We start from the raw sequence: 27,338 nt of genomic DNA on the forward strand, positions 1-27,338 counted from the left end.
GATAGCCATCCTCCCATTTCAATGACAATTAATTGTGCTCAGCTTGTCATTCATGAGAGAATAGTGCATACATGCATTAGATTAATGTAAAATAGTATAATACTTAACAATTTTGGAATCCAAAAAACGATCCCATATAAATTATTATTAACCGTGAGCAATTATTTTGCTATAATTAATAAGTCATAAAATTATGGCTCTGTACCATTATTTTGTTTTTTAATTTAATATGCAATTATTAAGGTGCAATGGCTACATCTTCATAACAACTGTCGGGTGATTTCAAACACAACAGGTCACCTAAAATAATTATTTTTTGCATGGAAATTTTATAATCATATAAACCAAAGAAGCTTTAAATAAGTTTTAATAGTCATATTTATATTTTTAAAATCCAATAGTATTAAGTATCGGCAGATTCCCACGTTGGTTTTCATAGTTCATACTCCACTTGATAGTACTTCATACCTTGCTTGGATATTACTCTTTATATTGGATTTATTTATTTGTGATCTGATACTCCTAAAATAGAAAGTATTTATACTAATTTACAATTTCAATTTATATGCATGTCACATTTTTATTCCATTTATTAGGCTTGAAAATATATAATTCTAGCATGGGAAGTCCTAATACCCCAAGTTTTTTGAATTCTTTTTATTCTTATTAAAATAATGTTAGTTTTTAAAATTAATCTATGCTTGACGTATTAAATAATCCACAGCTACACAAGAAAGGGAAATTGTACTATAACTTTTTGTATTTAATAAAATTTAGGGACACCCACCCTATGATTAGATCGATGATTAGTGGGAAAAAGCATTCTATTTTTAGAGATTTTTGCATAATTATCGATGAAAAAACATTATTATTAAAAAAAGGCAGGTCCATGATTAAAACCGTATAACCACTCGTGTCCCAAATCCTTCATTAGTGATCGGATTAAGCCGCTTTAAATTCCCTAAATTACCCCCGACCCACCGCACCACAGCGCCGGACAGAGTTGTAATTATGCAGCTTCGGAAGGAGTAATTTCGTCATTTCAAACACCTTCAAACTGATTCTGCTTTCTCTCTTATTTAACCACCAAACTGAAACAACAAAATTCTCTCTCTTCATTTCGTTGCATATATAGAAACTCAATCTCGCTCTATCCACACTGCCGATTTAGGCGATAGATCTGGCGGAGATCTAGAGGAGATTCGCGATGAGGGAACCGGCGTCGGAGAATAATGCGCTGCCGCCGCAGTCGCTGCTCGAGAGGGTTAAGGATTACGGCCAGGAAGACGTGTTTGCGCTGTGGGATGAGCTGTCTCCCGAGGAGCGAGACGCTCTCGTCAAGGATATCGAGGTCAGTTTCTCGTTTTAATTCAATCTGATTGAGAGATTTGCGTTTTCGTGGTATCGGATTTTAGTTCGATCGCATTAATGCGTCAGGAGTTGGTGATTCGGAATGATTTTGAGATCAGTGTTTAATGTGAAGTTGATGATTTGATTTTTGAATTTGAAATGTGCTTGTGAGATTGTATTGTTTGAGTAGCTGATTTTATTGTTTTAGTGTCTCTGATTGTTTTAGGAGCTTTAATTTAATTTTGCATTGCTGCAGGGTTTAGATCTTCCGAGAGTTGATCGGATTATTCGGTGCTCGTTTCGGTCTCAAGGTTTTTTCATAAATGGCACTTTCTATATTTACATGTGTAGAGATACTGGTTTTGTATGTGTGATTAAGGAAATTGGATTGATTGTGTAGGGCTACCTGCAGCAGCAATAGAGCCAGTTCCAGAGAGTAACGTTTCAACGGTAGAGAAGCGGACAATGGAAGAAAGGGAGAGGTGGTGGAAGATGGGATTAAAGGCCATATCAGATGGAAAATTGGGCGTGCTACTTTTATCTGGTGGACAGGTTTGTTTGATCATTCACCATTGATGATAAAGATCATCTTTTTTGTATAATTTGTTTTGGGTTGAGTTTTAGAGATAGGCCAAACACTTTGAAGTTTGAACAGAGTATTTGCTTGAAGGCATTGTTATTGGTTGATGGGTGGAAAAAGATGGTTGTTTTGGCGAAATGTCACTATTTATGCTAGTGCAAGATGACTTCCGATGATTCATTTCATGACTTATTGGTATTTAGGATAAGAAAAGCATGCTTTTAGACCTAGTAAACATCATACTTCAAGGAGTTTGCGTGAGTTTCATTTCTTTAAGGTAATTGCATCTGCCACATATATATGGGAAGTTCATACTAATGCATGACTTAGTTGAGAATACTGGGATCGGGAAATATATTCTTTAACGAATTAGTAAAAGTGTAGAACATAACTTAACTTTGTTCAGTGATGATTAATAGTTTGCTCTGCACTATACTGCTTAATATATGCCATTAAGATAAATGATTTGCCATTTCGGGTCATTTACATGCAACAATATGTTACCACTTATGTGCATGTAAATTGTTATGTTCACTTGTAAGTTTGCATACATGGAATTGTTCCATTACCAAACTTTATTGCATGTAAGTTACTCTTCTCTGTGGTGATATTTTAACTCCTAGCTTGGTAGTGGTTCTTCACGTTCCTATTCTGATTTCTGAATCTCCTGAATGTAGGGAACTCGTCTTGGAAGCTCAGATCCAAAAGGGTGCTTCAGTAAGTATACTAGGCATTGCTTGATTTAGATTAAAGCTTAAGATGCAATAAGCAAAACTATAGAAGAAAACTTTCATTTCTTTATTCTTGACGAGATGTTCATGTGGTTATTTCCTTGCTTGCCTGCATATAACAACTAGACAGTATATATAAATCCAGTGGTCACAGAAAGAAATACTATAATTTTTACTAGTTGTAAACTCACTTTTCAGTCATTATTGTGATGCATTAAATGTTTGATGCAAGAGAAAATGCCCTGTTTTACACAACTTCTTGTCCTTTAAAAGTTACTATTTTCTCATTTCTTATCCTTTCAGACATCGGACTTCCCTCTGGGAAATCACTTTTCCAACTTCAAGCTGAGCGAATTTTGTGTCTTCAAAGATTGGCAGCTCAATCTGTCAATGAAGGTGAGTGAGTGCTCCTATATCACGAACTCTTCTCATTTGTTTGACCTGCAGCCTTGATCACTCTGAAATGTGCAGGTGCAAATATCCCCCGTATACATTGGTACATAATGACCAGTCCATTCACTGACGAACCTATCCGCAAATTTTTTGAAAGCTGCAAGTATTTTGGCCTAGAAGCAGATCAAGTAAGAACATTCTGGTTATCTAGTAGTGAGTTTTAGGATTGTGAACAGCAATGACTCAGTGAAAGTGACTACAGGTCACGTTCTTCCAGCAGGGGACAATTCCTTGTGTGGGAAGAGATGGTAGATTCATAATGGAAACTCCATACAGAGTAAGATTCATTGGCAATTAACTTAATATACTTCCATTCTTTTACTATTTCTTGATAACTGATAAGTGATATAGTAAGTAGTGTTTTCACTGTTTTGACCTGCATAACACTTACTTATGATTAGTTTAATTAGGCATCAGCAAGTATTCTTGAAAATATGCTTTAAGTAAATCTCGAAAATTGTGCTTAATTTTTGTATTTGTTGTCATTTCTCTAATATATGCAGTTTATTAATTACTAGTATATACCTAAAAACAGCTAAATTTCTAAAGCCAGGTTGCAAAGTCTCCTGATGGGAATGGAGGAGTCTATTCAGGTACAGTACAACACGCAACCTGCTTGCATTTTAGAGTATCTTTTGTTGTGACCCTTTGTAGGATTAGTGGTATATATTGAGCTAAGAAGAAAACATAAATTGACAGCTTTGAAATCATCAAAACTGTTGGAAGATATGGCTTCACGAGGGATCAAATACTTGGACTGTTATGGAGTTGATAATGCTCTGGTTAGTGGCTTTTTCCCGTTATTTTTACTTAGATATATGTTCCAAACATAACCAAAAATGAATTTCTTGTAAACAGGTGCGTGTTGGAGATCCAACTTTCTTGGGTTATTTCGTCGATACAGGCGTGGCAGCTGCTGCTAAGGTTGTCCGAAAGGTATGTCAATTTTAGTTTTTCGTACAAGAAAATCCAACTGTGACTTCTGTATGCCATATTTATTGTATCCTGTTTATTTATTGGATGAAGGCGTACCCACAAGAAAAGGTTGGCGTATTTGTTCGCCGAGGGAAAGGTGGACCAGTGTCTGTGGTAGAGTACAGTGAACTGGACTCGTCAATGGCTAGTGCAATCAATCAGGAAACTGGTCGCCTTCGCTATTGCTGGAGTAATGTACGACCCACACCCTACTCTTTTTGTCAAGTTCCTTACTTGCTTCCCTTGAATATTGCAATGGCCATTTTGCTTCAGTATTGTCAAATGCATTCAAGGATTTCATAAATTGCTCAAATTGTTATGTAGTACGGACTACGGAGATGCTGTTTACAATATAATCATGCATTTGGACCCTGAAATTAAAATATGTAGGGACATAATATAATTGAAAGAGCATAAATTTGATCAAATTTATATCCACAGGTCAATGAGTCAATCTTAACTGCTGCTAGTTCGTGCTTTGCAGATTCTATCAAGTAGGAGATAGTCGGTTAAAAAAACGGAATGCTTTGTTGTCTTATATCAAAACATGTACCTTTTCATTTTTATTTCCTTTTCTAATGTATCCTTCCTATTTCAGGTCTGCCTACACATGTTCACCTTAGACTTCCTGAATCAAGTAGCAAATGGCCTTGAGAAAGACAGCATGTCAGTATTGTCTCTGTGTCTGTTCGTGTGTACCCTTTTTTGCTGCCATCTCAATTTACTTTCTTGAGTGCAGCTATCATCTAGCCGAAAAGAATATCCCTTCAATTCATGGACACACGCCCGGGTACAAGCTGGAGCAGTTCATATTTGATGCATTTCCATATGCCCCTTCCACAGCACTTTTTGAGGTACACACACCTCTCTACTCCTCACATATACCAAATGTTATGTCTTCTCCAAATATGCACCATAGTTAAGGAAATGAAACCATCCAACTTTGATAGGCATTGCGTGAAGAAGAATTTGCGCCAGTAAAAAACGCGAATGGATCAAATTTCGACACCCCAGACAGTGCCCGTCTGCTTGTCCTTCGCCTGCACACTCGTTGGGTGGTTGCTGCTGGTGGCTTCTTGACTCATTCAGTGCCCCTATATGCTACTGGTACTACTTTAAATATAACTAACTTTACTACTCAAATCAAGACCTCGGGTTTATGAACTAAAAACGGGTTTGTTTGGATGATGAATTAGGCGTGGAAGTTTCGCCTCAGTGTTCGTATGCAGGAGAAAACCTCGAGGCCATCTGCCGTGGAAGAACATTTCACGCTCCTTGTGAGATTGCATTTTAGTTTTACAGAGATTATGTATCTGATTTTAGCAGTGTGTGATTTTTGTCTTCTATTTGAGGCTTTGTAAATTGTCAGTGAGAATGAGCTTTAGATTTTTTTCATTTGGTTTTTTGGGATGGCTGTATGCTTAAGCACTCTGTTTTAGCTTTTGTCATATTTTTTACAAATCATCTTTGTGTAAAAGAATGATTTGTTGAATGGGATTCGTACACAAAATTAAATTCGATTCGTTTTTTCAACAAAATGGACTTGGGTCCAGCACGAAGCACTCCATTTATGTATTTTTTGTATACTCCATATCAAAATTTAAAAATTGTTTCACTTCTATTTTAGTGATTGTTGCTTGTAGAGTAATGATATGCTGCGCGATTGAATTTGCGCGACGGATGAGCGCTGCCAATCCACATCTGAAGATTCCTTTTTTATCTATGAATTTCTCTCTCACCAACCTCTCTCCCTCCGTGAACACCGCTCATAATCTCTCTCCCTCATTTATTTTCACAAAATGAAGCTCCAGATCTCGTTATTTTCTTCATCCTTTTTCTCTACATCATTTTCACATATATAAATTGCAACTTCGTTTTTTTCAATATGAAATATGAATTCCGTATTCCTTCCCTTCAATAATGTATGTATTCCTTCCCCAGCTTCTCGATATTTGCTACCCCAATTTAATAATTTCATTGTTAATTTCACTCTCCAAAAATGTTTTAATTTTCTTCATCGTTCTACATGCTATGCAAATTTTAAGCTTTTCTTCCATCTCCTCACCTTCTGACCCTTTTTTTGTTTTCAAAGTTTGAAGATTTTAATATTTGGGGATAAGTCTAGTGGTCGACGGTGGAATTCTAAATTTGGGAGAGTTGAAATTGTGGAAGCATCGTTGACTCTTGTGAAGAAATAAGAGTAGTGGTTGGTGATGACTAAGGAAGGAAAATTTCCAAGTATTCGTGACCTTTTAGAAAGAACGATGAATTGTGGTTTAAGAATTGATAAGAAATGTTGGAATTCCGCAAGAATGAAGAGTGATTTTTGCAGCTCATTTAGGTGAAGTTAAATTCAACGAAAGTTTGTCTATTTGCCATTTTTTCACCTTTTGAGATAAAATTTCAATTGAAATTGTAGCCTGAACTTTGAAAATTGGTGAGCTTTCTTAGATACCTATCTCTGACTTCTATGCAAAAATTCTTGAAAACGCAGTCAAAACAATGGAAGGATAAAATTATGTATAGAGTTAAATTTTGTAAAAGAATGATGGAGAGAGATTCTGAAGATGAGTTTCATTCACAATTAAAAAAATAAAAAGAAGTGGAGCGGTGTTGACTAAGCAAAGAGGTGAGATAATTTAATATTGATAATATATGCAAAAGAAGTAAACAATTGTCTGACGTGGAATGACACTCATCAGTCGCCCAAATCAGTCGCGTAGCATAACATTTCTCGTTGCTTGTATATTTGTGTATGGCTTTGTATACTAGTTTTGTTACTTTTGTAGACTTGTAATTCACTCGGGTGGTGTTTGGTTTCGTAAATAAAATAATACTAAGATATAATTTAAAATTGAATTGGGAGATTATTTTAGTATTAAAGGATAGATATGTCTAATTATCTTATAATTATCCATCTGGTATTAGTTGGGGCTTAATCACGAGATACAATCTTGCAAGCTGAACATCCAAATAAAATAAATAAAAAATGCAATAGAAAAAAACAAAATATCCAAGAAAGAAATCAAATAAGATTAAACTGCAAATGAATTAAAATCCATACACTGAAAAACCCCAATTAGGGTTCAAGGCTCTCCCTCCCTCCCTCTAGACAAGGTATGTATTCGATCTCTCTCCTCTCAATCTCTTCTAATGCGCAGCAATGTAGCAGACATTCGTAAGATTTAGCGACTTTTGAAAGTATTCCTGCATTAATTTCAATCCGGAATTTGTTTACTGTCATCGAGCTAGTACTGGATTGAAATGGAATAAGATTATTCAAATTTATCCTCCCCCCTTAGTTTCATGTTTACTAGGAATTTGCTGTTTGGAAGATGATGGATTTCCGATTCATATGCATTTTAGCTCGAGGTTCTGGATCCTATCGATTTTTCTGCAAAAAAGGAATTTTATTTAGTATAGAAATGGTGCAATTTGAATCTCCATGAATTTGGGTTATTTGCCTTAATGTGATTAAGATCTTTTGTTGATTGTAATTTGTTCTACCTTTGGATGCTTTTTGCTCATCTAATTACTCGAGATCCTTGTTTATTTGTGGCATTTCCCCTTTGTTCAGACTCATAATCAATCAATTTACAACTGGAAGTTGGAAATGAGTTTGCTTGTTCGAGCCAGGCATCGTTTATGCAATGGATCTTTCACTAAACGCATATACTCTCCGGTCGTTGCATATGATAAGTCCGTAACTAGACACTTTGCTCAAGCTGCAAAGGCCGAGAATGACGATGACGAAGAAATAGATGATAGACCAAAGAAGGCTTCCAACTGATTATGACCCTTCGAATTTTGACCCCACAGAGCACCGGAGCCCTCCATCCGCCAGGGTTTGGAGGCTCGTTGATGAAATGGCGGGTCTCACTCTCGCTGAAGCTGCTGAGCTCTCACTCATCATGAGGAGGAGGTTGTCGATGAAGGAGGATGTAGTCGTTGGGGTCATGAAACCGGGCGCTGGTGGGGTTGCCGGAGGAGCGCCTAAGTCTGCAGCAGCAGCGAAGGAAGACAAGAAGCCTGAAAAGACGGCCTTTGAGCTGAAGATCGAGTCATTTGATGCAGCTTCGAAGCTGAAGGTGATCAAGGAGATACGGAGCTTTACAGACTTGGGGCTGAAGGAGGCGAAGGAGTTGGTCGAGAAGGCACCGGCTGTGCTTAAGAAGGGAGTCTCGAAACAAGAAGCGGAGCAAATTATTGAGAAGATGAAAGCAGTTGGGGCAAAAGTTGTCATGGAATGATCTTTTTGAAGTCCGAATGCTCACTTCTAAAATGGGTGTTAATTTAACCAAGTTTACTATATTGTTCATGAAGTGATTTAAAATAAAAATAAATGTTAGAGAAATAAAATAATAAACAGATCCTTACATAATGCTCTTAAAAAACACCCCAAAAAAATAAAGAAGTAAAAAAAGCAATTGCTATAATATTGGGCCAGACTTATTGGGCCGCATCAGTAACTAGAGCCCACCAGCCGACGCGATTTTGGGAGTCGAAGAAATCGGGTACTTGTGAAGAAAATGAGTAACAACTTTACTACTAAACTTAACGACTAATCCAAGAAACAGGCGGCGGCTCCCGTTATCACCGCCACCGTCACCGCCGCTCTACTGCCGCGTGTCTATCCTCCCCTCTTTCCCCACAGCTAACAATCTCCAGTTCTCGTTCAATTCGCCAGCTCGAATTCCTCAGCAATGGATCTGGCGGAGGAGCTTCAAAACCTCAGCGTCTCCGACATCCTCAAGGAATCAATCTCGATCCCCAAGCAATCCCCCAAAACCTTCTACCTCATAACCCTCACCCTAATTTTCCCCCTCTCCTTCGCGATCCTCGCTCACTCGCTCTTCACGCACCCGATCATCTCGCAGCTCCAATCCGACTCCCCCGCCGCCGCGGCATCGGACTGGTCGCGCCTCCTGATTTTCCAATTCTTCTACCTCATCTTCCTCTTCACGTTCTCGCTCCTCTCCACCGCCGCCGTGGTCTTCACCGTCGCCTCGCTCTACACCAACAAGCCGGTTTCGTACTCCTCCACCGTCGCCGCCGTCCCCAGCGTGTTCAAGCGCCTATTCCTCACGTTTCTGTGGATCGCCTTGCTGATGGTCGGATACTACATCGTTTTCCTAGGGTTTCTGGTGCTCCTAGTCTACTCCGTCGACACGCAGAATGTAGGGCTGTTTGTGTTCTCGATTCTGGTGGTTTTCACATTGTTTTTGGGGGTTCATGTCTACATAAGCGCATTGTGGCATCTAGCCAGCGTTGTTTCAGTTCTTGAGCCCCTTTATGGATTTGCCGCCATGAAAAAGAGCTATGAGTTGCTCAGGGGGAGGACTTACATTGGTTTCTCGATTGTGTTCGGTTATCTGACTATCTGTGGAGTGATCAATGGCATTTTCGCATCCATTGTGGTGCACGGAGGGGATGATTACGGCGTGTTTACGAGGATTATGGTGGGTGGATTCCTGGTTGGGGTGTTGGTGATAGTGAACTTGATCGGGTTGTTGGCGCAGAGTGTGTTTTACTATGTCTGCAAGAGCTACCATCACCAGACAATCGATAAGAGCGTGCTGTATGATCATCTTGGAGGATATCTTGGGGAATATGTGCCTCTTAAGAGCAGCATTCAGATGGAAAACTTGGATGCTTGAATCCGGTATGGCTATGTGCTAGGGATGTGAAATTCCGTAGATTTGAGAATGAAATTCGTAAAAAGTTGAAAACATTTGGAGAAGTTTGTGTGAATGTCTGTTTGGGATGCTTTTTCAATTGAAGTTGTGTTGTTTGTTCTGCCTTATAATGAATATTCTTTGGTGTTGAATGCTTGTTTTCTTTTGTCTTTGGTAAGATTATTAACTTTGTCAGCTGCTTTGTTACCTATACATGGCCTAGGAATAGCATGTGTAGATGCATCTTATGCTTTCTTGGTTTAATTTGGTTCTAAGTTGCCAAACCTAGTTAAACTATAGTTGACTACTTAATGTGTTTACTTTGTTTGCCAAATGGAATAGTAGCTCTGTCATCTACTAGGGCAGAAGAAAAATCAAAACCATTAAACTAAAGAGGGACATGGTTCACCTTGTATTTACTGTGGTAAATATAGAGTAGTAGAAAAAAAGGAGTTGGTTCACTTTGTGTCTATTTTGATGTTGCTGGTTGACTGCATTTTTTGTACACTGAATTAGCCAAGAGGATATGGAGCTTAAACTTCGATTTGAGAGTTTTCTCTCTATATTTTCTGTATTTGTATCTTTCTATCAAAAATTCGCACCTCATTGGTTATAATAATGTTGTTATTTGAAAGACCTCTGGTATTATATTTCTCCATCCTCATTGCTATACTACAGCATCTAAATGTGTTGTTAGCCTGCTGAATTATTTTGCTTTAGGCTAGACCCGAATTCATCACTGTGTGATAGGTAAATCGTACTATGATGTTGGGATTTTGATCGATTAAATCACATAGATATATGCACATCCCAGTATATTAGAGGAGCTCAAGACCCCCACAGTAGCTTAAAAAACTAGTGTCATGGATGTTCGTCCACCTTGAAGAGAAGGTGGAACGAGTACTTTGCCCGTTCCTCGCCTATGAATATGCTGTTTCCAAAAGATGCCAAATGAACTATTGGCTTAGGGTTGTGCTGCAGGTATTAGATTTCCCAAATCATGAATGTTAGGATAATTTGAGTTCCCCTGTCTTCTTTCATCAAGTTATCCATCATTCTGATGGTATATGTGATTTCAAAAATTTAAGGTGGATAATGATTTTCAGAACTGTGGACCAATTTTCATGTGGTTGAAATTAGGCTTAATATTCCACACATGAATCCCCATCTTGGGTCTTTATCTTCACCATTTTCCTGTTGTACATCTTTTTCTGTCTTCCAATGTGGTTAGAGATCGTGAGCTCGACCTGAAAGGTATTGACGGGATCTGAATTCACGACCTTTTAACTACACGGTCGATTGGTTTGTCAACTTTGTCAGCTCAAGGTGGCATGTATAGTTGGATTAGGAAATAGAAGTTGCTATTTGATGTTCCTTAAAAGGCCTTGTCTCATTGATAGACTCACTTGCCTAACCAAAATTTGATTGGTCATTTTCTCATTTATGAATATAGCTATGAGGTCCAAATATTTTCGATTAGTTTCCATATGCTTCTTTATACGATTCTAGTCATAAAAATGCCAACTCGAATTTTTGGAGCGACTTATAGATATTTTATGCATTATTAGTTCGTATACACCCATGTGTAGCAACGAAATTGCTAGATGAGTATAGGTATATGCTAATATGTTGAAGTTTGTCTTGTTTCAATTATATGAGCGATCATAGTTTCTAGAAATAAAAGCAAATAAATATTCAGCTCTCCAATAATACTGATCATATTATTGATTTATTGGTGCACAAAACAGTATTTCATGTGAAATTTTTTTGATTGAGTGATGAGATTTAATTATTGAGTAGACCAATATTTTAGCTTTTTATGGGAACGTCGGTTACGAATAATAGCCTATAAATATTGAAATTTATTTAAATTTTGGTTTTGTGTACAATTTTTAAAATTGTCCAATTTCGCACACGAATTTAAAAATCAATTTGACAGAAAACCCTTAAATAGGGTTGAAGATGTTGGAGAAAATGATATCTATTTTCTGCTCTACCCTAAACTATTGTAAATTTAAAAATCTAAATTGTGAACATGTCATTATTCATATACAGTTAATGTCATCATGATGGAAAATAGACCTATTTTAAGTTGATGTGAAATCATATAGTAGTAGTAGTTTTTAAAGTAGTTGTGCAAAATAATAAAATAATAATAAATTAAACAATTTTTACTATTTTATTACTCAGACGTTTTTGTCACGTTAGTGACATGTCATTTTCTGATCTTGCCAGAATCCGGTCTCATTAGTAAAATATGATACTAGTAAAATTAAATTCAGTAATCACTACACATTTTAAAATTAGTATGTATGTTGAAGTAGAATTTGCTAAAACTAAGAAGTAATCTACAAAGAAATGATGTGATTGCAAATAATGCACCAAACCACTTCAGTGTGCTCTTTGTAGGGTTGCACAAAGTCACAAACAAGACAGCATTATACGCCAATTGAATCTAATAGTATCTCAAGATGTTAGGTAACATAATTATAAATTAGATTATCCTAAAAATCTGATGAAAATTTCAGATGTGGACTCCATTAAGTCGAAGTTTAGTCAGCAACAAAATAATTGAGCATGTTATATCGGTCGAATCTTGTTCCCATTATTTATTTACAATAGATTTCGTGGTGAGGTAAAATTGTAAATTTCGAGTTTAAATTGATATGATAATTTTATAATGTCATTCTTGGATAGTTGATTTGAATGAAATATTTAGTTGCGCCGTCTTATTCGTTTGGACATAAAAACTTTTTGTGTCCGAGGATGATCGAGTTTAATATGGAGTAGTATTTAAATAGGCATCGCCCTAATAATGTAAGTTTTTTAATCTTAGGGATAAGAAACCTTAAATCTTTAATGATTGCTTTACAATTAGTACTAATTCTTTTTCTAATCAACTAACCAATCATCCAATATTCTTATATTCATGTTGATCCTAGGTTTTACAACTCCACAATCAATATAATATGTCTACGAATCCATAACTTGCTTGATAAGCTAGAACTGAACATAAAAATTTAATAATTGAGAATCAGATTATTTTTCCAAAAAAATTGACAAATAAATAGGGTCTAAGGTTTCGTATTTGATTATGTTATAAGCCCCCACAAAGCAAATCTTTTTTAACTCTTTATTTCTTATAACATGTTAATAATATGGATTTTGTGCATTATTTCTTATAACATGTTAATAATATGGATTTTGTGCAAATCACTATGTAAGATCTCCATCCCACTAAAGTAAATTATAGAAAAACTTTACAAAGTCTCAAACTCTGAATTTAGAAAATATAACATTCATTAATAAAAACATTTTTGCATAACACAATCAAGAAGTTTGGATAGTAATGTCATGTATAAATATGAGATTTCCACAAGGAGTTCAGACAACGAATGGACACATAATTAGAAATTGAAAGCCCTATATTATCCAACCCTTTTCAAACTCTAGAGGATTTTTTTTGGGATATTCCATTTTCTGAAAATGAAATCAATGATTCAAATCAAACCTCACCATCTTTATTTTCTCCAATACAAAAGGTGTTGGTGAAATTATTAAATACTGTAATCTTCGTATTGCATAATGAGATATACGATAAAGAATTTAATATACTTTGAAAATAAGCCATGTAAATAATTTGTAAGAATAAAAATCTATTACGTCATTGTTAATTAGTACAATTAATATAGATTATAGTAGTATGGACTATGGTCATGTTAATGTGTACTAGTATTAATCTAAAACTTGTGCTGTTAAAAAATTGATGGAAAAAATAAAAAATATACTCCTATCATTTAAATATGAGTTGCTATCCCTTTCAAAAAATGAAATGAATTGCAAGTTGCAATAATTTTTTAATTTGTTTAAGCAATTCATATTTTTCTCGTGTAATATTTTAAAGTAAATTTGTACTATAGTTTTGTGTTTCATTCTGTGAGTTTATGTAATTATGGCCAGATATTATCTAACCATACCAAAAAAACTATTTTTCGTAACCACCTCTGATAATTATTGGACCAAATCCGTATTGATTTAGACTTCATATATAACTTTCCCCAGATAAAAACTTGGTAGCATTTTATTTTAACATTACTGATAATTATTGGAGCGAATGTAGGACCCTAATTTGTTTTGATTTAGACTTCATATATAACTTTCCCCAGATAATGGAATTAAACACCAATCAATTTTCATACTATTTCTGATGGAATTATTTTTACCTTCACCTTTTCTTCCAGTTATCTATTTTTTTTATTTAAATAGCCTCGTAGATAATAGAATAATAAATTTAATTGGTTTAGTAGTATAAATATCAAAGAAAGGTCTACTTTACTTCTGACGCGTAATTTTCATTTTAAAGCCATTAAAATACATTAATGCTAGCAATTTATTGTTAGATTGGATTGAATTGTTAGATCGTGACGCCACACCTATACATATTTAAATGTAATTGGTAAGTCGTCTAAAAAAATAACCTAATGACGATATTAATTTGTTATAGCAAACTACAACTTGCGTTTATACTTTTGAATTATTTGTCAAAGCAGCTCTAAATTTTGTTATACATATTATACCCATATATCATGGAAGGCGCAAAATAAATTACATATTCCACTTCGATATGAAATAAAATTATCTAATATAGTAATTGATTGGATATAGTAACATTTTCGTCAAATTCACATCTATTTATATTTCGGACATCGAAAAATAAGATTAACATGGTTAATAATTACATGTTCAAAATTTGAGAAAACGAAAAAGCTAGTAGTATTATTTTTCTTATCTGTAATTTATTGATTAATAACGACAATTAAAGTTAAACATCGAATAATAGTCTTTCTTGAATAAATGTGCAAATCAAATCTTTTTATCGGGCATGATTCAGATTAATTCCTATTGTTCATGTCATAAATCCATAACTGGTTTATAGTGAAAATATTATGAAAATAGTACTTTATCCGATAAGTGACTGATATTTATTTTTTTAATCCTACCATTATAAGTAATTTAATATTTTTAATATTAAAAACATCACATTTACTTTCTCTTATTCTAATTCTTCATTTATTTATTTTTAATTTAATTTTCTCTTCATTTATCTTAATAAATACTCTTATTTTTTCAAAATGAATTGATAACTTGAAATAAGAAAAACGAATGAAAATTTATTCGCAATATTATTACTATATTGATATTTTCTGACGATTAATTAAATCTCTGTCGCCGTTGCAGAGTTGGGATCGCCGTTTTGAGAGATGTACCACGAGAAAATAATCGCTAATTAAATTCAACACGCAAGTCAAGATTTTGTAGCGTTTTTATTGTTTAATTAGCATTCGATTCTTGCGATTCAACCCTCAAGAATTAGCATTTGTATTAGTCAGTCATTCATAAATAAATCAATAATACTTTAAAATCCACGTGGCACTCACAAAACAAGCGACACACACATACACACAGTAAACAGTGGCGTCAATGTAATGATAGTTAGCAAGACTTCCACAGATAGAGAGAGAGAGCTGCGGGTGCTCTGTTTCTAGACATACTTGAAAGCTCAATCAAAATTCAGAGAGAGAGAATTGGTTCAAGAAAAGATTCTACTTTGATTTACAGCAACTTTCACTGGAGAAAATCAAGATGATTTCGTTGTCAGCTGATGAGAAGAAGAAGTTGGCTTTTGCTACCTGACTCAAGTTGAAATTTTGAGGGCAGCCCACTTCACTTGTGCATCACATGTGAAGCTCACACAGTTGGGTCTCATTTGTGTTTGGAGATGATGAGTTTTTTCCTTTTTGGGGTCTCAATGATTGAATTCAAGGCCTATGTGGCTGATATTTAGTTGACCCCACTTCACAATTCCCTTTGCCAGCCTAGAAACATTAATTCTTTTTACTCCTCTCCTTTTTTCTGTTCTTGTTTTGTTCCACACCCCTTTGTCCCCCTTAGTATCTTGATCAAGGTCTGGATTTCTCTTTGCAAGATTGAATCTTGAATCTGGCTGGGAAAGTTGGGATTCTTGAAGGCAAGGAATTTGAGCTTTTCTGGGGAGGAGGGTGGTTGGACTTGGAATTCTTTAACAGAAATTCTCGACGCTCTTGCTCTTGAGGCTTGCGTTTCAGAGCCTCGGAGTGGTGTATGGTGACTTAGGAACGTCTCCTCTGTATGTGTTCTACAACACTTTTCCCGATGGAGTAGATGATACAGAGGACATTATAGGCGCCCTTTCGTTGATCATATACTCCCTCACGCTGATACCTCTCCTCAAGTATGTTTTCATCGTGTGTAAAGCAACCGACAATGGCCAAGGTAAGCTTCCCTCGTCGTGCAATGATCTGTTGGGGCTTTGTTTCTGTATTCTTATTCTCTCTGTGTGCAGGAGGAACTTTTGCTCTCTATTCTTTACTTTGTCGGCATGCTAAAGTCCGAACGATTCCCAATCAACACAAGACCGACGAGGAGCTGACAACTTATAGCCGAAACACGGTCCATGAGCTTTCTTTTGCTGCCAAGACAAAGGCATGGCTGGAGGCAAACGCGTTTAGGAAAACTGCCCTTCTTATGCTAGTACTTGTCGGGACGTGCATGGTGATTGGTGACGGGATTCTCACCCCTGCTATATCCGGTAATTAATTTACTCGTTCATAACTAATGATGCGTCTTCTACTATTTCTAACTCTTTATTGACCAAAATGAATGTAAATATCGCAGTTCTTTCGGCTTCTGGAGGGATCCGTTTGGACCACCCGAAGATGAGCAATGGTATGATCTTCGCTCCGATGGTTGTCCTCTTCGTAATTCGTTATGTTACGGGATTCAGCTTCTATTCTTTGGTGCAGATGTTGTGGTGATTGTAGCTGTGATAATTTTGGTCGGATTGTTCAGTATGCAACATTATGGCACGGATAGAGTCGGCTGGCTTTTCGCTCCGGTTGTATTGCTTTGGTTTCTGTTTATTGGAGGCATCGGGATCTACAACATATACAACTACGATAGCTCGGTTCTGAAGGCCTTTTCGCCTTTGTACATATATCGATATTTCAGAAACGGAAAGAAGAAAGGTTGGACGTCCCTTGGCGGGATCATGCTCAGTATCACAGGTTCGGATGACTCTCTCTCTCTCTCTCTCTCTCTCTCACGCACACGCAAAAAAATGAATGTACTAATTTTGAATGCTCGTCGTTGCAGGAACTGAAGCACTGTTTGCTGATCTTGCTCATTTTCCGGTTTCTGCTGTACAGCTTGCTTTTACCATCGTCGTTTTTCCTTGTCTCCTTTTAGCCTACTCGGGGCAAGCAGCGTACCTCATGCAAAATCATGATCACGTTGTTGATGCATTTTATCGATCGATCCCAGGTATATTTCAGCCTCAAATTCTCATGTCTGAAAACGAGTGTAAAATTTCAAGAATCGAACGAGCCATGTTAAATCAAATCGGAAGCTAAATTGAGAAACGCTACTTTAAAGTAGCTAAGTGATACGAGATTCGATCTTTGCTCATCTTCATGTCTGGATTGAACCGAAAATCGTTTTAGTTCCTGATTTGGTTGATTTGAACGTCTTTTGTAGAAAGTATATACTGGCCAGTTTTCATTATTGCGACGCTAGCAGCAATCGTTGCTAGCCAGGCCACCATATCTGCTACGTTTTCGATCATCAAGCAGGCTCACGCCCTTGGCTGTTTCCCGAGAGTCAAAGTTGTACATACATCAAAGACGTTTCTTGGCCAGATTTATATCCCCGACATGAACTGGATTCTCATGGTTCTTTGCATTGCTGTCACGGCTGGATTCCAAGACAAGAGCCAAATTGGAAATGCATACGGTTCGTGTCCATGCTCGTCTCGTATATATTATTTTCGTTCGAGTTTCTCTTTTTCCAATATAATGTATGTTGGTTCTTGTATGAGAAAACATTGATAATGATGATATTATTTCTCCGATTTCATCGTTTCTACTACCGGTGATGCTAACAGGCACCGCTGTCGTCGTGGTCATGCTCGTTACCACGCTTCTTATGACTCTGATAATGTTGCTAGTCTGGCACTGCCACTGGATCCTCGTCCTATTGTTTACGTTTCTGTCGCTCGTGGTGGAATGCACGTATTTCTCGGCTGTGCTTTTCAAGGTCGACCAAGGTGGTTGGGTCCCGCTCGTGATAGCCGCCGCCTTCCTCCTCATCATGTACGTCTGGCACTACGGGACCCTGAAGCGCTACGAGTTCGAGATGCATAGCAAGGTTTCGCTAGCTTGGATCCTAGGCCTCGGCCCGAGCTTAGGTCTTGTCCGTGTCCCCGGGATTGGGCTCGTGTACACCGAGCTAGCCAGCGGAGTGCCTCACATCTTCTCCCACTTCATCACCAACCTCCCCGCCATCCACTCCGTCGTCGTCTTCGTCTGCGTCAAGTACCTCCCCGTCTACACGGTGCCCGAGGACGAGCGGTTCCTCGTGAAGCGGATCGGGCCGAAGAACTTCCACATGTTCCGGTGCGTGGCGAGGTACGGCTACAAGGACCTCCACAAGAAGGACGACGACTTCGAGAACAAGCTGTTCGCGAACCTCTTCATGTTCGTGAGGCTCGAGGCGATGATGGAGGGTTGCTCGGACTCGGACGAGTACAGCCTCTACGGGCAGCAGACGGTGCAGTCGAGGGACAACGGAGAAACATCTACTTCGAATCTTGATTTTACGATCTCCTCGGTCGACTCCATCGTCCCCGCTAGGTCGCCGATGCACGTGAGCACGACGCACACGTCGTCGGGCCGGGAAAGCGGGCAGACGGAGGGGGATGAGCTGGAGTTTATGAAGAGTTGTAGGGATGCTGGGGTGGTTCACATTCTGGGGAATACTGTGGTTATGGCAAGGAGGGAATCGAGGTTTTACAAGAAAATAGCTATTGATTATATATATGCTTTTCTTAGGAAGATTTGTAGGGAGAATAGTGTGATTTTTAATGTGCCTCATGAAAGCCTTTTGAACGTTGGCCAGGTTTTCTTTGTGTAATATTTTTGTTTACAATTAGTAATAAAGAGGGAATTTTGTTTAATTTTTTTCATCTTCAACCTTTGGTTTAGTATTAGTATGTATCCCTATTACGTAGAGTTATTTTGAGGTAAAAATTTATTTGAATCATTATAAATATTATGAACGTTTTGCTTTTTTGGTTGTCCCATTAAAAATGAAACATTTTCTAAAATGAAAATAAATTCATCACTATTTTTTCATCTGTCTTACTTTACTCTCTCTTCATTAACTCACATAACAACACTACATAAAATTCTGTGCCGATTCTCAAATATTGCATTTTAAGTGGGACGGAGGGAGTATATATTAATATGTAATGTTAACATATTAATGCCATATTTGAATCATTATAAAAATCTATATTAATATGTAGTACTAGTACTTATTAAATTTGTACAAAATTATAATTTGTATATTTATACTACTGAAAATACGCATATTCAGTGCAAATAGAATAAACATTAAATTAAAATGTAGTAATAATAGAAAACTCTGAAATGCATAACATAACGAACCCGTAAATTTTATTTAATATTTTACACACACTATAAAACATTGTTCTTTTACATTATCTGCAAGGAAAAATATGGGGTGAAATAACTCGATTTTCTTTTTTTGATCATGGGTAAACATTAAATGTAACATGTGTATTATATCCCCATTTGATGGAAAAACTCTTGTAAAAACAAAAATCACTTAGACAACTGGTTTCTGAGCTGCAAACGCTGGGGTCTTGGTGGTGCAGGCTGCCGACATTATGCGCAGGCGTCTGGCGATCTCTGTGAATGTCGGTCGGACCAACGGATCCGGAGCCCAGCACTGCTCCATCAGCAGCCTCCACTCTGCGTCGCAGAAGTTTGGCACCGGTGGCCGCAGTGTGTTGTTCACTATACCACCTGTGCATAATATTACTAAGTTTATTATTAATTCCTATTTAAGGGGGAAAATGCAAGTGAGAAAACTAACCGATGATGGCTCCATAATGCATATTGGCGTAGGGCTCCTCGCCCGTGAGAATTTCCCAAAGCACGATCCCGAAAGAGAAGACGTCGACCTGCATAAAGAGATATAGGTGGGGTTCATACAGATAAAGCAGCAGAGCCTAGCAAGGCATCCACTGTGACGAATGAAGTTTATCCCATTCTTTTTGTGGCTATGTTTAGTAGGAGATTGAAGTTAGATTTGTTGAGATCTTACCTTTTCTGAAACCTTGCTGCTGCTACCGTTTAACAACTCAGGAGCCATCCATGGAAGGGTGCCACGCACACCACCGGTGACCAGTGTATTTCTTTTGATTTTCGACAAACCAAAATCACCGACCTGAAAATTTTGATATAAACTTGTCTCAAGCATAGTTATAATCTCTCATTCCTCCTACTTTAGCTATATTTTTCAAACAAAAATATCATTAATCATGGGGCCAAAGGATGCTAATGAACGGACCTTGCATATGGGTCGGGATGAATCCTTCAAGTTGACGAGCAGGTTGTCACATTTCAGATCAAAGTGCACAATGTTCCTCGAGTGCAAATATTCCATTCCGAAAGCTGCATCCATTGCTATGATGAGCCGCTTGCGACGATCAAGATGCCTGAACAAATCCCATGTGAAAAAGCGCCCATACAAGAAAAGCATGGTCCGTATATAGCAGAATAGTACCTCTCCTTGGAAACCAAAGCATGCCTCAGGGACCCATTGACCATGAATTCTGTGACAGTTGCCAGTGTCCCGCCAGGGCCATCTTGCACAACGCCATAAAAGGCCACCACGTTTGGATGGTGAAGGTTCGACAGAATTTTAGCTTCGTGCCAGAACTCAGATGACTACAGAAATATCAAAAGAAGATGGAAGTCATCACCTGACACCTAATTGTTGCAAATAGATATAGCAAAGTGAGAATTTTAGGTACTTTTGATTTGAAGAGACTTACCAATCTTTCCTGCTCAGATGACCGGCCCATGAAGCAGGATTTCTTGATCCTCTTAATAGCAACATCTGTTCCCCTCCATTTACCATGATACACGGTCCCATAAGTTCCAGAACCCAATTCTCTCAACTCTTCAAGATCTCTGTTTTGAATAATCTGAATCAGAATAAAAGAGCATCTACTTTCAGAAAAGGGCACATAGCATCGAATAAATATAGGATACATTTAGTTCTTGGTGATGGGTAGATTTTATATAGTTCATACAGGAACAGAGTTCCATTTCAGGAACAATATAGTTCAAACTGGTGAAACTGAAAAGGTTCCTTTCATTTTTAAGCAGCAGAAGATACACTTAAGTTCAGCGGCTGTAGTATATGAAAAGAGTCTCCATACCTGCAGGCTACTGGAATCGAACTCTCCACGGGAGAGGTCAACGACTGGGAATCCTGAAGGCTGAGTTGCTTGCTTCGCATCCTTGAATAGGTAACCAGATTAAATGATAGGCTCAAAGATAATAATATCTCAAAATCAATCAAAGTCAGTAATACCTCAAGATTAGACCCAGCTGTACTTGGATTCATTGGTTGATTAAATTGAACACCAGTAGCCTGAGATATATCATAATCCGAAGGCAAAGGCAAAGTTATGGCATCAGGTTTTGCAGGGACAGATGATTGCTTCTGATTTTCAGCATCAGGATTTCTAATGGAATCTACGTTCTCTGCTGTAACTTGACCCGAATAACCATAATTTCCAGATGCTTCTTCTCCAGTGGTTGCTTGAGAAGATGAGAATGCTGGATGATCCTGATCCATAAGAGAAGTATCGTTTCTAGGATGGTCTCGTGCCAAATTCTGGAAGAATGACCAATGTTGAGGTTCATGATTAGTCACGTTCACACTCAAACCAGGAGCATAGTTATGAAGTGCTGAAATGCCAGCAGAACCTTCCGCTATTCTAGCCTGAGAAAATATATCAGATAAAAAATCATGTGGAAACCGATCATTAATGTCGATGAGGATGCTTTCATGCACTGAAGTTCCAGCACCAAGATGAGGATTACTTTGGGTAGCCGCAGAAGAAACATCTCCCCTACCCAAATCCTGCAATTTTTCGTCATTGGCATTTTTATCGAACCTGTTATGATGAAATTCCATTGATGTCTGAGCAGATTCATTTTGGGGATACTCAGAAGTTCCTTGGTTTGTTATGGGAGTTGTCGTTGAAGTAACACCAATAGGAGATACTGCTGCACTCACCTCAGCCTTGTTTTCTGGTACATTATTATCATAAACGGAAGAAGCTGTCGCACTGATGCCACAGCCATTATCTGCCAAATTTGGAGATCCGTTAACTTTCCCCTCAACAGCTAGAGGATCCACAAATGACGAGTTTCCAACCCCACCAACTGTTCCTGAATTGGCTGTCACATTCCAATCAGTCAACTTATCAACTGATTCAATGATCTGATCTGACACATCTGGTCGAGCCACCAGGAGTTGTGGATCCAAAGAATCTTCAGATTTGAACAACCGGTTAGGTCCTGACAGTTCCCTGTGTATTCTTTCTGAATGGAAGATGCGTTGAGGAAGAACATCTGATTCGTGGCTGATGTCTTTTGTAAATGCCTCATGTTCGCCATGACCAGGCACTGCAGCAGATGGGTAAGCATTATCATCATTTTCAAGCCTGTTCATCTTTGAGTACTGCACAGTATTTGAAGGCATGTAGTTCTTTGTGTTTTCATGGTTCTCTTCATTGCCTTTTGTTAGCATCATTGAAGTACCGTTGTCTGCAGCTGCACTAGGATCAGATATTCCAGCTGAAGACGCCGCCTTCCCATCATCAGGAGACTGAACTTTAGTGAAGTCACTACTTCTGCTGATTGCACTCCCTCTGTTCATCTGTGTTTCCATCAGAGAGACATCTGGATCTTTCTGAGATTCAGTTTTTTTCTGGAGAGCACTTTTATAATCCATGTTTTTCTGTGTCCCTAGTACTCCTGGCGCCTTAGTATTATAACTTCCATAGAGCTCTTCCATATTAAGTGCCTTCTGAGGACCCATATGCCCAATGGTAGGGTTCTGGACTGTGTTCTCCGCAAGTGGTGCATGATTTGAAGTAGAAAAACCATAATCATATTGTAATGTGGCAGAGGGTAGAACTCTGATTTTCTCTTCTGCAGTAGGAAGGATGTTCATTTGGTGGAAACCACGTGACAAATTCCATTCAGGCTGCTGTTCAGGCTTGACAGTATGCACGTGGTGACCTACTGAATTAGCCTCAAAAGCATATGATGAACTTGGCAGCTCTACTCGGGAAGATGGATCTGGTAAAGATGAAACGCGCTCTGGAAGTACAGTACTTCCTGTAGCCAAGCTGGCTCCAGTTTGTCCGGTTTCTCTTACAACACTTGAATTCAGTAACTCATCCAAATTGTTCCCCAAGTCCACATTAATTGAGTTTCTTCTTGAACCGAAATCCATACCATTTACTGCAACAACGTATTGAATCTCAGATTCACCTTCTGTGCTTTCAAGAGCAAGCTGAGAATCATCCAAGTCATTGTTTGAAATGAGAAAAATCCTTAATTTCTGGGATCCACCATCACCAAAAGCCTTGCATTCTTCCATCATGTTTTGTAGGTCCTCATCAGAGGATACTGATACCAATGCATCAAGATCCTCACCAGGAAGTTGATACTTAATAGAATGAGGTCCATTATACATCGCGGATGCCTTTTGCTTAAGTTCCTCCCATGAAATATCCTTGTCAATCCGGAGAATGCGTGTTTCGCCTCCAACATATCTAAGTTTTCTATCACTTGGTCGAGGCATAATTGTACCCCCAAAACTGCAAAGCAGCTTCAGTCTCCTGGATGAGCCACTAGATGATCCCAAAGAAGAATGACTACGGAAGTTTTGAGAACTCGACTGTTTCAATGAGTTTCTACTCACTGATTGAGGCAGCTGGCCAATAGGTTTTTCTTCTCTTATGGGAGGATTGCTTGAAGGATTTTGAACTCCACCCTTTTCTGATAGAGGGGAACAAGGAAGTATCAGCCCCCCTCTCAGCACCTCCAGTACGAGATGCTCCAAGCATGCTCTGTAGATCCACAGGTCTCCTTTCACTATTAGCCTCAACAGATGGATTTGGAATATATGGCTGCCTGGGATTCACCCTTTCCCACATAAATTCAAGAGAAAACTCCTCACCAGTCTGAATGGAGTAGTTCATAACAGGTCTTGCACCAGCACTTGAATTAACATCAGCCGGTCTTACACTCATATTCATATAGTTGGAAGGATCCTGACTATACATCTGGTTTAGATTTCCCACACCACCCTCATTCCTTCTCTCCACAGAATTATAATTTATATGTTCAGGGTTTTTCTGCTGATCCTTGAGGAAATTTCTATTTACTTGTTCCATTCTCAATTTCTACTACTTAACAGGGCAGTCAACTACCCCAAGCAACGGACTTTTAGTTCTCAATCAGGCTCCATAATAAGGACTACGCTATTATTCATTTCTCAGTTTCAGTTTTCGAACTGAAACGGAACAATAGTGCACCAGATGCAACCCTGCAAAATTTATAGATCTTTCAGAAGACAACAAGCAATTAATAAAAGACTTCGCAATCAGGAAATTAACTGATCCACACAACTTGTGCAAAAACAGTAAAGCGAAATAATAGATCATACGCAGTTCACACAGAATCGAGACAGATCAGCTGAAAATTCCTAAATTTCGCAAAAAAAGTTAGCTGATTAAGAGCAATATTCCTGCGACAAGCGTAAAGTGCAGGTTTTCCCTCACCTCTGTTAAAGGCAGTATAAAGTGGTGGATCGTCACCAAAAAGTCTTTTTCCTTCTCGCTCTAGTCTTCTCTCTCTATAAATATAATTATATACAGAGCCTACACACCAATGAACGAAGGTTTTCTTTCTCTACGGTATTTTTCCCTGCAGTGGTGACCAGTGCAGGCTAAACTCGGGTCAGTAAAATCAAAATCGCTACTATTTTAACACGATTAGTGGGAAAAAATCACAGGATGGGAGGGGTAGTTTCGTCATTTGATGGAGCCAATCAAATTTCATTCGTCAACCACACGAATATTTTATTATAATTCGCTCGACAAATATTATTGCGTCTATTTGCACAACGAATGTTCGTAATTTTATAAATCGCAGACGCAGTTTAGTGTACGTGTATACCACGCAGCTATCCTATTGGACGGTGCATGAAACTCGACTTTGACGGAAGTGGTCAGTTACCTTCTGTCGTTGACGGTTTTTTGCCTTTTATTTACCTTTTGGGGATTGTTAAGAATTCAATATTGTTCTAATTAAAATTAATTAACTCATATGAACTTTAGTTTAATTTATCATTAGAATTCATCATTTCTAATTTATTATATTTAATTAATGTTATTGATTCTTTTACTTTTAACTAGTATAAAATTTATTAAATCATTGAATGTCTTTCACATGAGTTCACTTCTTTTAGTGTTCGTACTTTAATTGTTAGTAATTTGTGCACTTGGGATCTATTTCTTGAGTTGCGAGTTTATGTTTAATATTGAATCGATGTTATCATTTGCTAGCACTAACTTTTACGAACGTGTCCTCAATTTTAGGAACACTAAAGGTTTGGATTTTGATAAAATTGTTTCCTACTCCATGAATCAAGTAATATTGCATGTACTTAATATTTCGATACACTTGTATGATCATATTCATGAGGTAACACAAATCGAAAAGGTAAATTAGTAGTAATAAATATAATAAAACTAATTGTTTTCCAATCGTTTCGAGCTAATAAATTTATAGACAAATAATGAAAAACAATTTAATTAGAAAGTTAGTTCTACTACTCCTTTAGTCTCTGAAAATAAGTGCACACTTTGATGTCACCTAAATTTTAATAAAAGTTAGATAGTGCATTTTGTGGGTGGAGAAATGATGGGTTTTTTTTAAAATAATATGTATTACGGAGTATATAAAATGAGAGTAAATTATTAAGAAAATTATTAGGGAGTTTGCACAGTTTAAATTAGTTGAATTGAATCTTGAGCCATTGACTAGAAGACATAAATTAGTTCTTGAATCAACAAAACAAATATATCTTGAAATATGAGTACAAGCATAGTATAGTATACTACTTACTATAATATAATATTAACATGCTTACATGCAGTCTAGCTATTAAAATGCAACGACAACAAATTAAGGAATAATAGTGAGTAGCTAGTTTATTGTTCATTCCCATAAAAAGAAATGAAAGACCAGTCAATAATATAGATGATTTTAATATATCTCGAAGGAAAATTCAACAGCAATACCCCATCATCAACTAATTAGAATATATCAAAGCAAATAGTAACTAAGAAGCGATTAGCTAGTAATTAACTAGTCAATAAATATGTACTATAGTATATATCCATAAGCTATACATCCATTCTAATTTGGTGATTCAAAAATCCAACAAAACCCAAAAAAGTAGTTTCTATGACAACATACATACATATGTTGAAACATGAATTTCTTCAAATCCAAAGCTAGTCCTCAATCGAACCTAAATGTCAGACCACTCCTTTTATCACCAATTGGTTTATTAATTGCACGCTTTAGTGGATGAGACCGTACCCAGCCTCGTAAAATATGTCATCATTCTTGGCAATTGCATAAGTATCGGGGGCGGGGGGGAGTTGGCGAGCATGAGCAAGCATACCGCGACGTCGCGATCCTCCTCGGTGAGCGAAGTGGGGTCGGGGGCAGGCGGTGGGGTGATGCCGCGCCACTTGCGCTCGGGGTGGCACCGCATGTGGCCGAAGAGGGCCTTGTCGGACCAAAAGCGGCGGCCGCATTCGGTGCATGGCGGCGTCATTTTAGCGGCGGGTTTGGGCGACGGCCGGAGGAGCTTGGGGCGCTTCTTTCTAGGGTTTTTGGTGGCGGCGCCGCCGCAGCTGATGGGGAAATTGGAGAAGAGGTAGCTGCCGATGTTGGTGTTGGTGCTCTCCATTTAAGACGGATCACAGTGGCAAGGCCCAATTTGGCAAAGCCCAAAATTTAAATGAGACTTTGTATAGTAGTTATGTCTTAGTGGGGAAAGTGGGAATAACCGTCTCAACCGCCACTTTCTCCAATTCACACATACCAACATTTTGTAGTATAACTGTTTCAACCGCCACTTTCTTGATATAACAAAACTGGCTTCTTCTATCTGTTAGTACTATTTTTTTTTTTTCTATTTTCATGTAATATTTTAGCTACTGATTTCTACTATATTTGTAAGAGTTTCAAACTTAGTGCTGTGATACTACAACAAATAAATCTTATAAGGAAATAAATTTAAAGATACAATTACTTGATTTAGAAATATTTTGAAAAATAGCCAAAATTTACTGCATTTATTGAGTACTATATTAACATTGTGCTTGTGTGTGACACTTCTATTTTATTTACTTTTTGTGGATACCAAAAAGGGAGATGTTTTTTAAGATATTTAAACGTAAGTGACGTATTTAGAATAAAAAGTCGTTGTCTATAATTGGATAAAAAATGGAAAAAAAAAATATTCTTAGTCTGTTTTTCGTAGTGTAAATTAATTCTACTAGTG

At 37.6% G+C, this 27,338-nt stretch overlaps 5 protein-coding genes and 1 pseudogene across 5 annotated transcripts; 4 read left to right on the forward strand and 2 right to left on the reverse strand.

Annotated features, from left to right (window-relative positions):
• The first annotated feature begins 1,115 nt into the window (after positions 1–1,115).
• Positions 1,116–5,484, forward strand: LOC125203596 (UDP-N-acetylglucosamine diphosphorylase 1). The gene is made up of 15 exons (XM_048101985.1): positions 1,116–1,351; positions 1,607–1,661; positions 1,751–1,902; positions 2,608–2,647; positions 2,965–3,057; positions 3,133–3,242; positions 3,317–3,391; positions 3,668–3,707; positions 3,814–3,896; positions 3,973–4,050; positions 4,141–4,284; positions 4,688–4,755; positions 4,829–4,943; positions 5,040–5,196; positions 5,286–5,484. Exons 1-15 carry the CDS (start codon positions 1,208–1,210, stop codon positions 5,381–5,383), a joined length of 1,452 nt encoding a protein of 483 aa, XP_047957942.1. The 5' UTR covers positions 1,116–1,207; the 3' UTR covers positions 5,384–5,484.
• A 1,632-nt stretch (positions 5,485–7,116) lies between these two features.
• Positions 7,117–8,341, forward strand: LOC125205269 (annotated as a pseudogene).
• A 295-nt stretch (positions 8,342–8,636) lies between these two features.
• Positions 8,637–9,916, forward strand: LOC125205268. The gene has a single exon (XM_048104104.1). The coding sequence runs from the start codon at positions 8,793–8,795 to the stop codon at positions 9,744–9,746; it is 954 nt and encodes a 317-aa protein (XP_047960061.1). The 5' UTR covers positions 8,637–8,792; the 3' UTR covers positions 9,747–9,916.
• Positions 9,917–10,631: 715 nt separating this feature from the next.
• Positions 10,632–18,813, forward strand: LOC125206889 (potassium transporter 11-like). Its single transcript, XM_048106105.1, has 8 exons — positions 10,632–10,745; positions 15,851–16,076; positions 16,147–16,392; positions 16,479–16,529; positions 16,607–16,867; positions 16,956–17,123; positions 17,337–17,633; positions 17,743–18,813. The coding sequence occupies exons 1-8, from the start codon at positions 10,632–10,634 to the stop codon at positions 18,768–18,770; spliced, it is 2,391 nt and encodes a 796-aa protein (XP_047962062.1). The 3' UTR covers positions 18,771–18,813.
• Positions 18,814–19,298: 485 nt separating this feature from the next.
• Positions 19,299–24,300, reverse strand: LOC125204837. Its single transcript, XM_048103580.1, is given in 9 exon segments — positions 19,299–19,687; positions 19,758–19,845; positions 19,989–20,111; positions 20,235–20,382; positions 20,451–20,614; positions 20,722–20,874; positions 21,112–21,192; positions 21,267–23,753; positions 23,755–24,300. Coding segments are annotated over 9 exon segments (3,840 nt in total). The 5' UTR covers positions 24,151–24,300; the 3' UTR covers positions 19,299–19,487.
• A 116-nt stretch (positions 24,301–24,416) lies between these two features.
• Positions 24,417–26,741, reverse strand: LOC125206890 (zinc finger protein ZAT3-like). The gene is made up of 2 exons (XM_048106106.1): positions 26,451–26,741; positions 24,417–24,461 (listed from the first exon to the last, which is right to left on the reverse strand). The coding sequence occupies exons 1-2, from the start codon at positions 26,739–26,741 to the stop codon at positions 24,417–24,419; spliced, it is 336 nt and encodes a 111-aa protein (XP_047962063.1).
• Positions 26,742–27,338: the final 597 nt, after the last annotated feature.

This window comes from Salvia hispanica, chromosome 2, assembly GCF_023119035.1.
Source record: "Salvia hispanica cultivar TCC Black 2014 chromosome 2, UniMelb_Shisp_WGS_1.0, whole genome shotgun sequence".
Classification (NCBI taxonomy): domain Eukaryota; kingdom Viridiplantae; phylum Streptophyta; class Magnoliopsida; order Lamiales; family Lamiaceae; genus Salvia; species Salvia hispanica.

Coding starts and splice junctions, on each gene's coding strand:
- LOC125203596 (XM_048101985.1), top strand. CDS start 1,208: ATGAGGGAACCGGCGTCGGAGAATAATGCGCTGCCGCCGCAGTCGCTG. Junction 1,903..2,607: donor TACTTTTATCTGGTGGACAG/GTTTGTTTGATC, acceptor TCCTGAATGTAG/GGAACTCGTCTTGGAAGCTC. Junction 4,756..4,828: donor GGCCTTGAGAAAGACAGCAT/GTCAGTATTGTC, acceptor TCTTGAGTGCAG/CTATCATCTAGCCGAAAAGA.
- LOC125205268 (XM_048104104.1), top strand. CDS start 8,793: ATGGATCTGGCGGAGGAGCTTCAAAACCTCAGCGTCTCCGACATCCTC.
- LOC125206889 (XM_048106105.1), top strand. CDS start 10,632: ATGTTCGTCCACCTTGAAGAGAAGGTGGAACGAGTACTTTGCCCGTTC. Junction 16,077..16,146: donor AGCAACCGACAATGGCCAAG/GTAAGCTTCCCT, acceptor CTCTGTGTGCAG/GAGGAACTTTTGCTCTCTAT. Junction 16,530..16,606: donor CCACCCGAAGATGAGCAATG/GTATGATCTTCG, acceptor TCTTTGGTGCAG/ATGTTGTGGTGATTGTAGCT.
- LOC125206890 (XM_048106106.1), bottom strand. CDS start 26,741: ATGGAGAGCACCAACACCAACATCGGCAGCTACCTCTTCTCCAATTTC. Junction 24,462..26,450: donor AGGAGGATCGCGACGTCGCG/GTATGCTTGCTC, acceptor TGCGAAATTTAG/GAATTTTCAGCTGATCTGTC.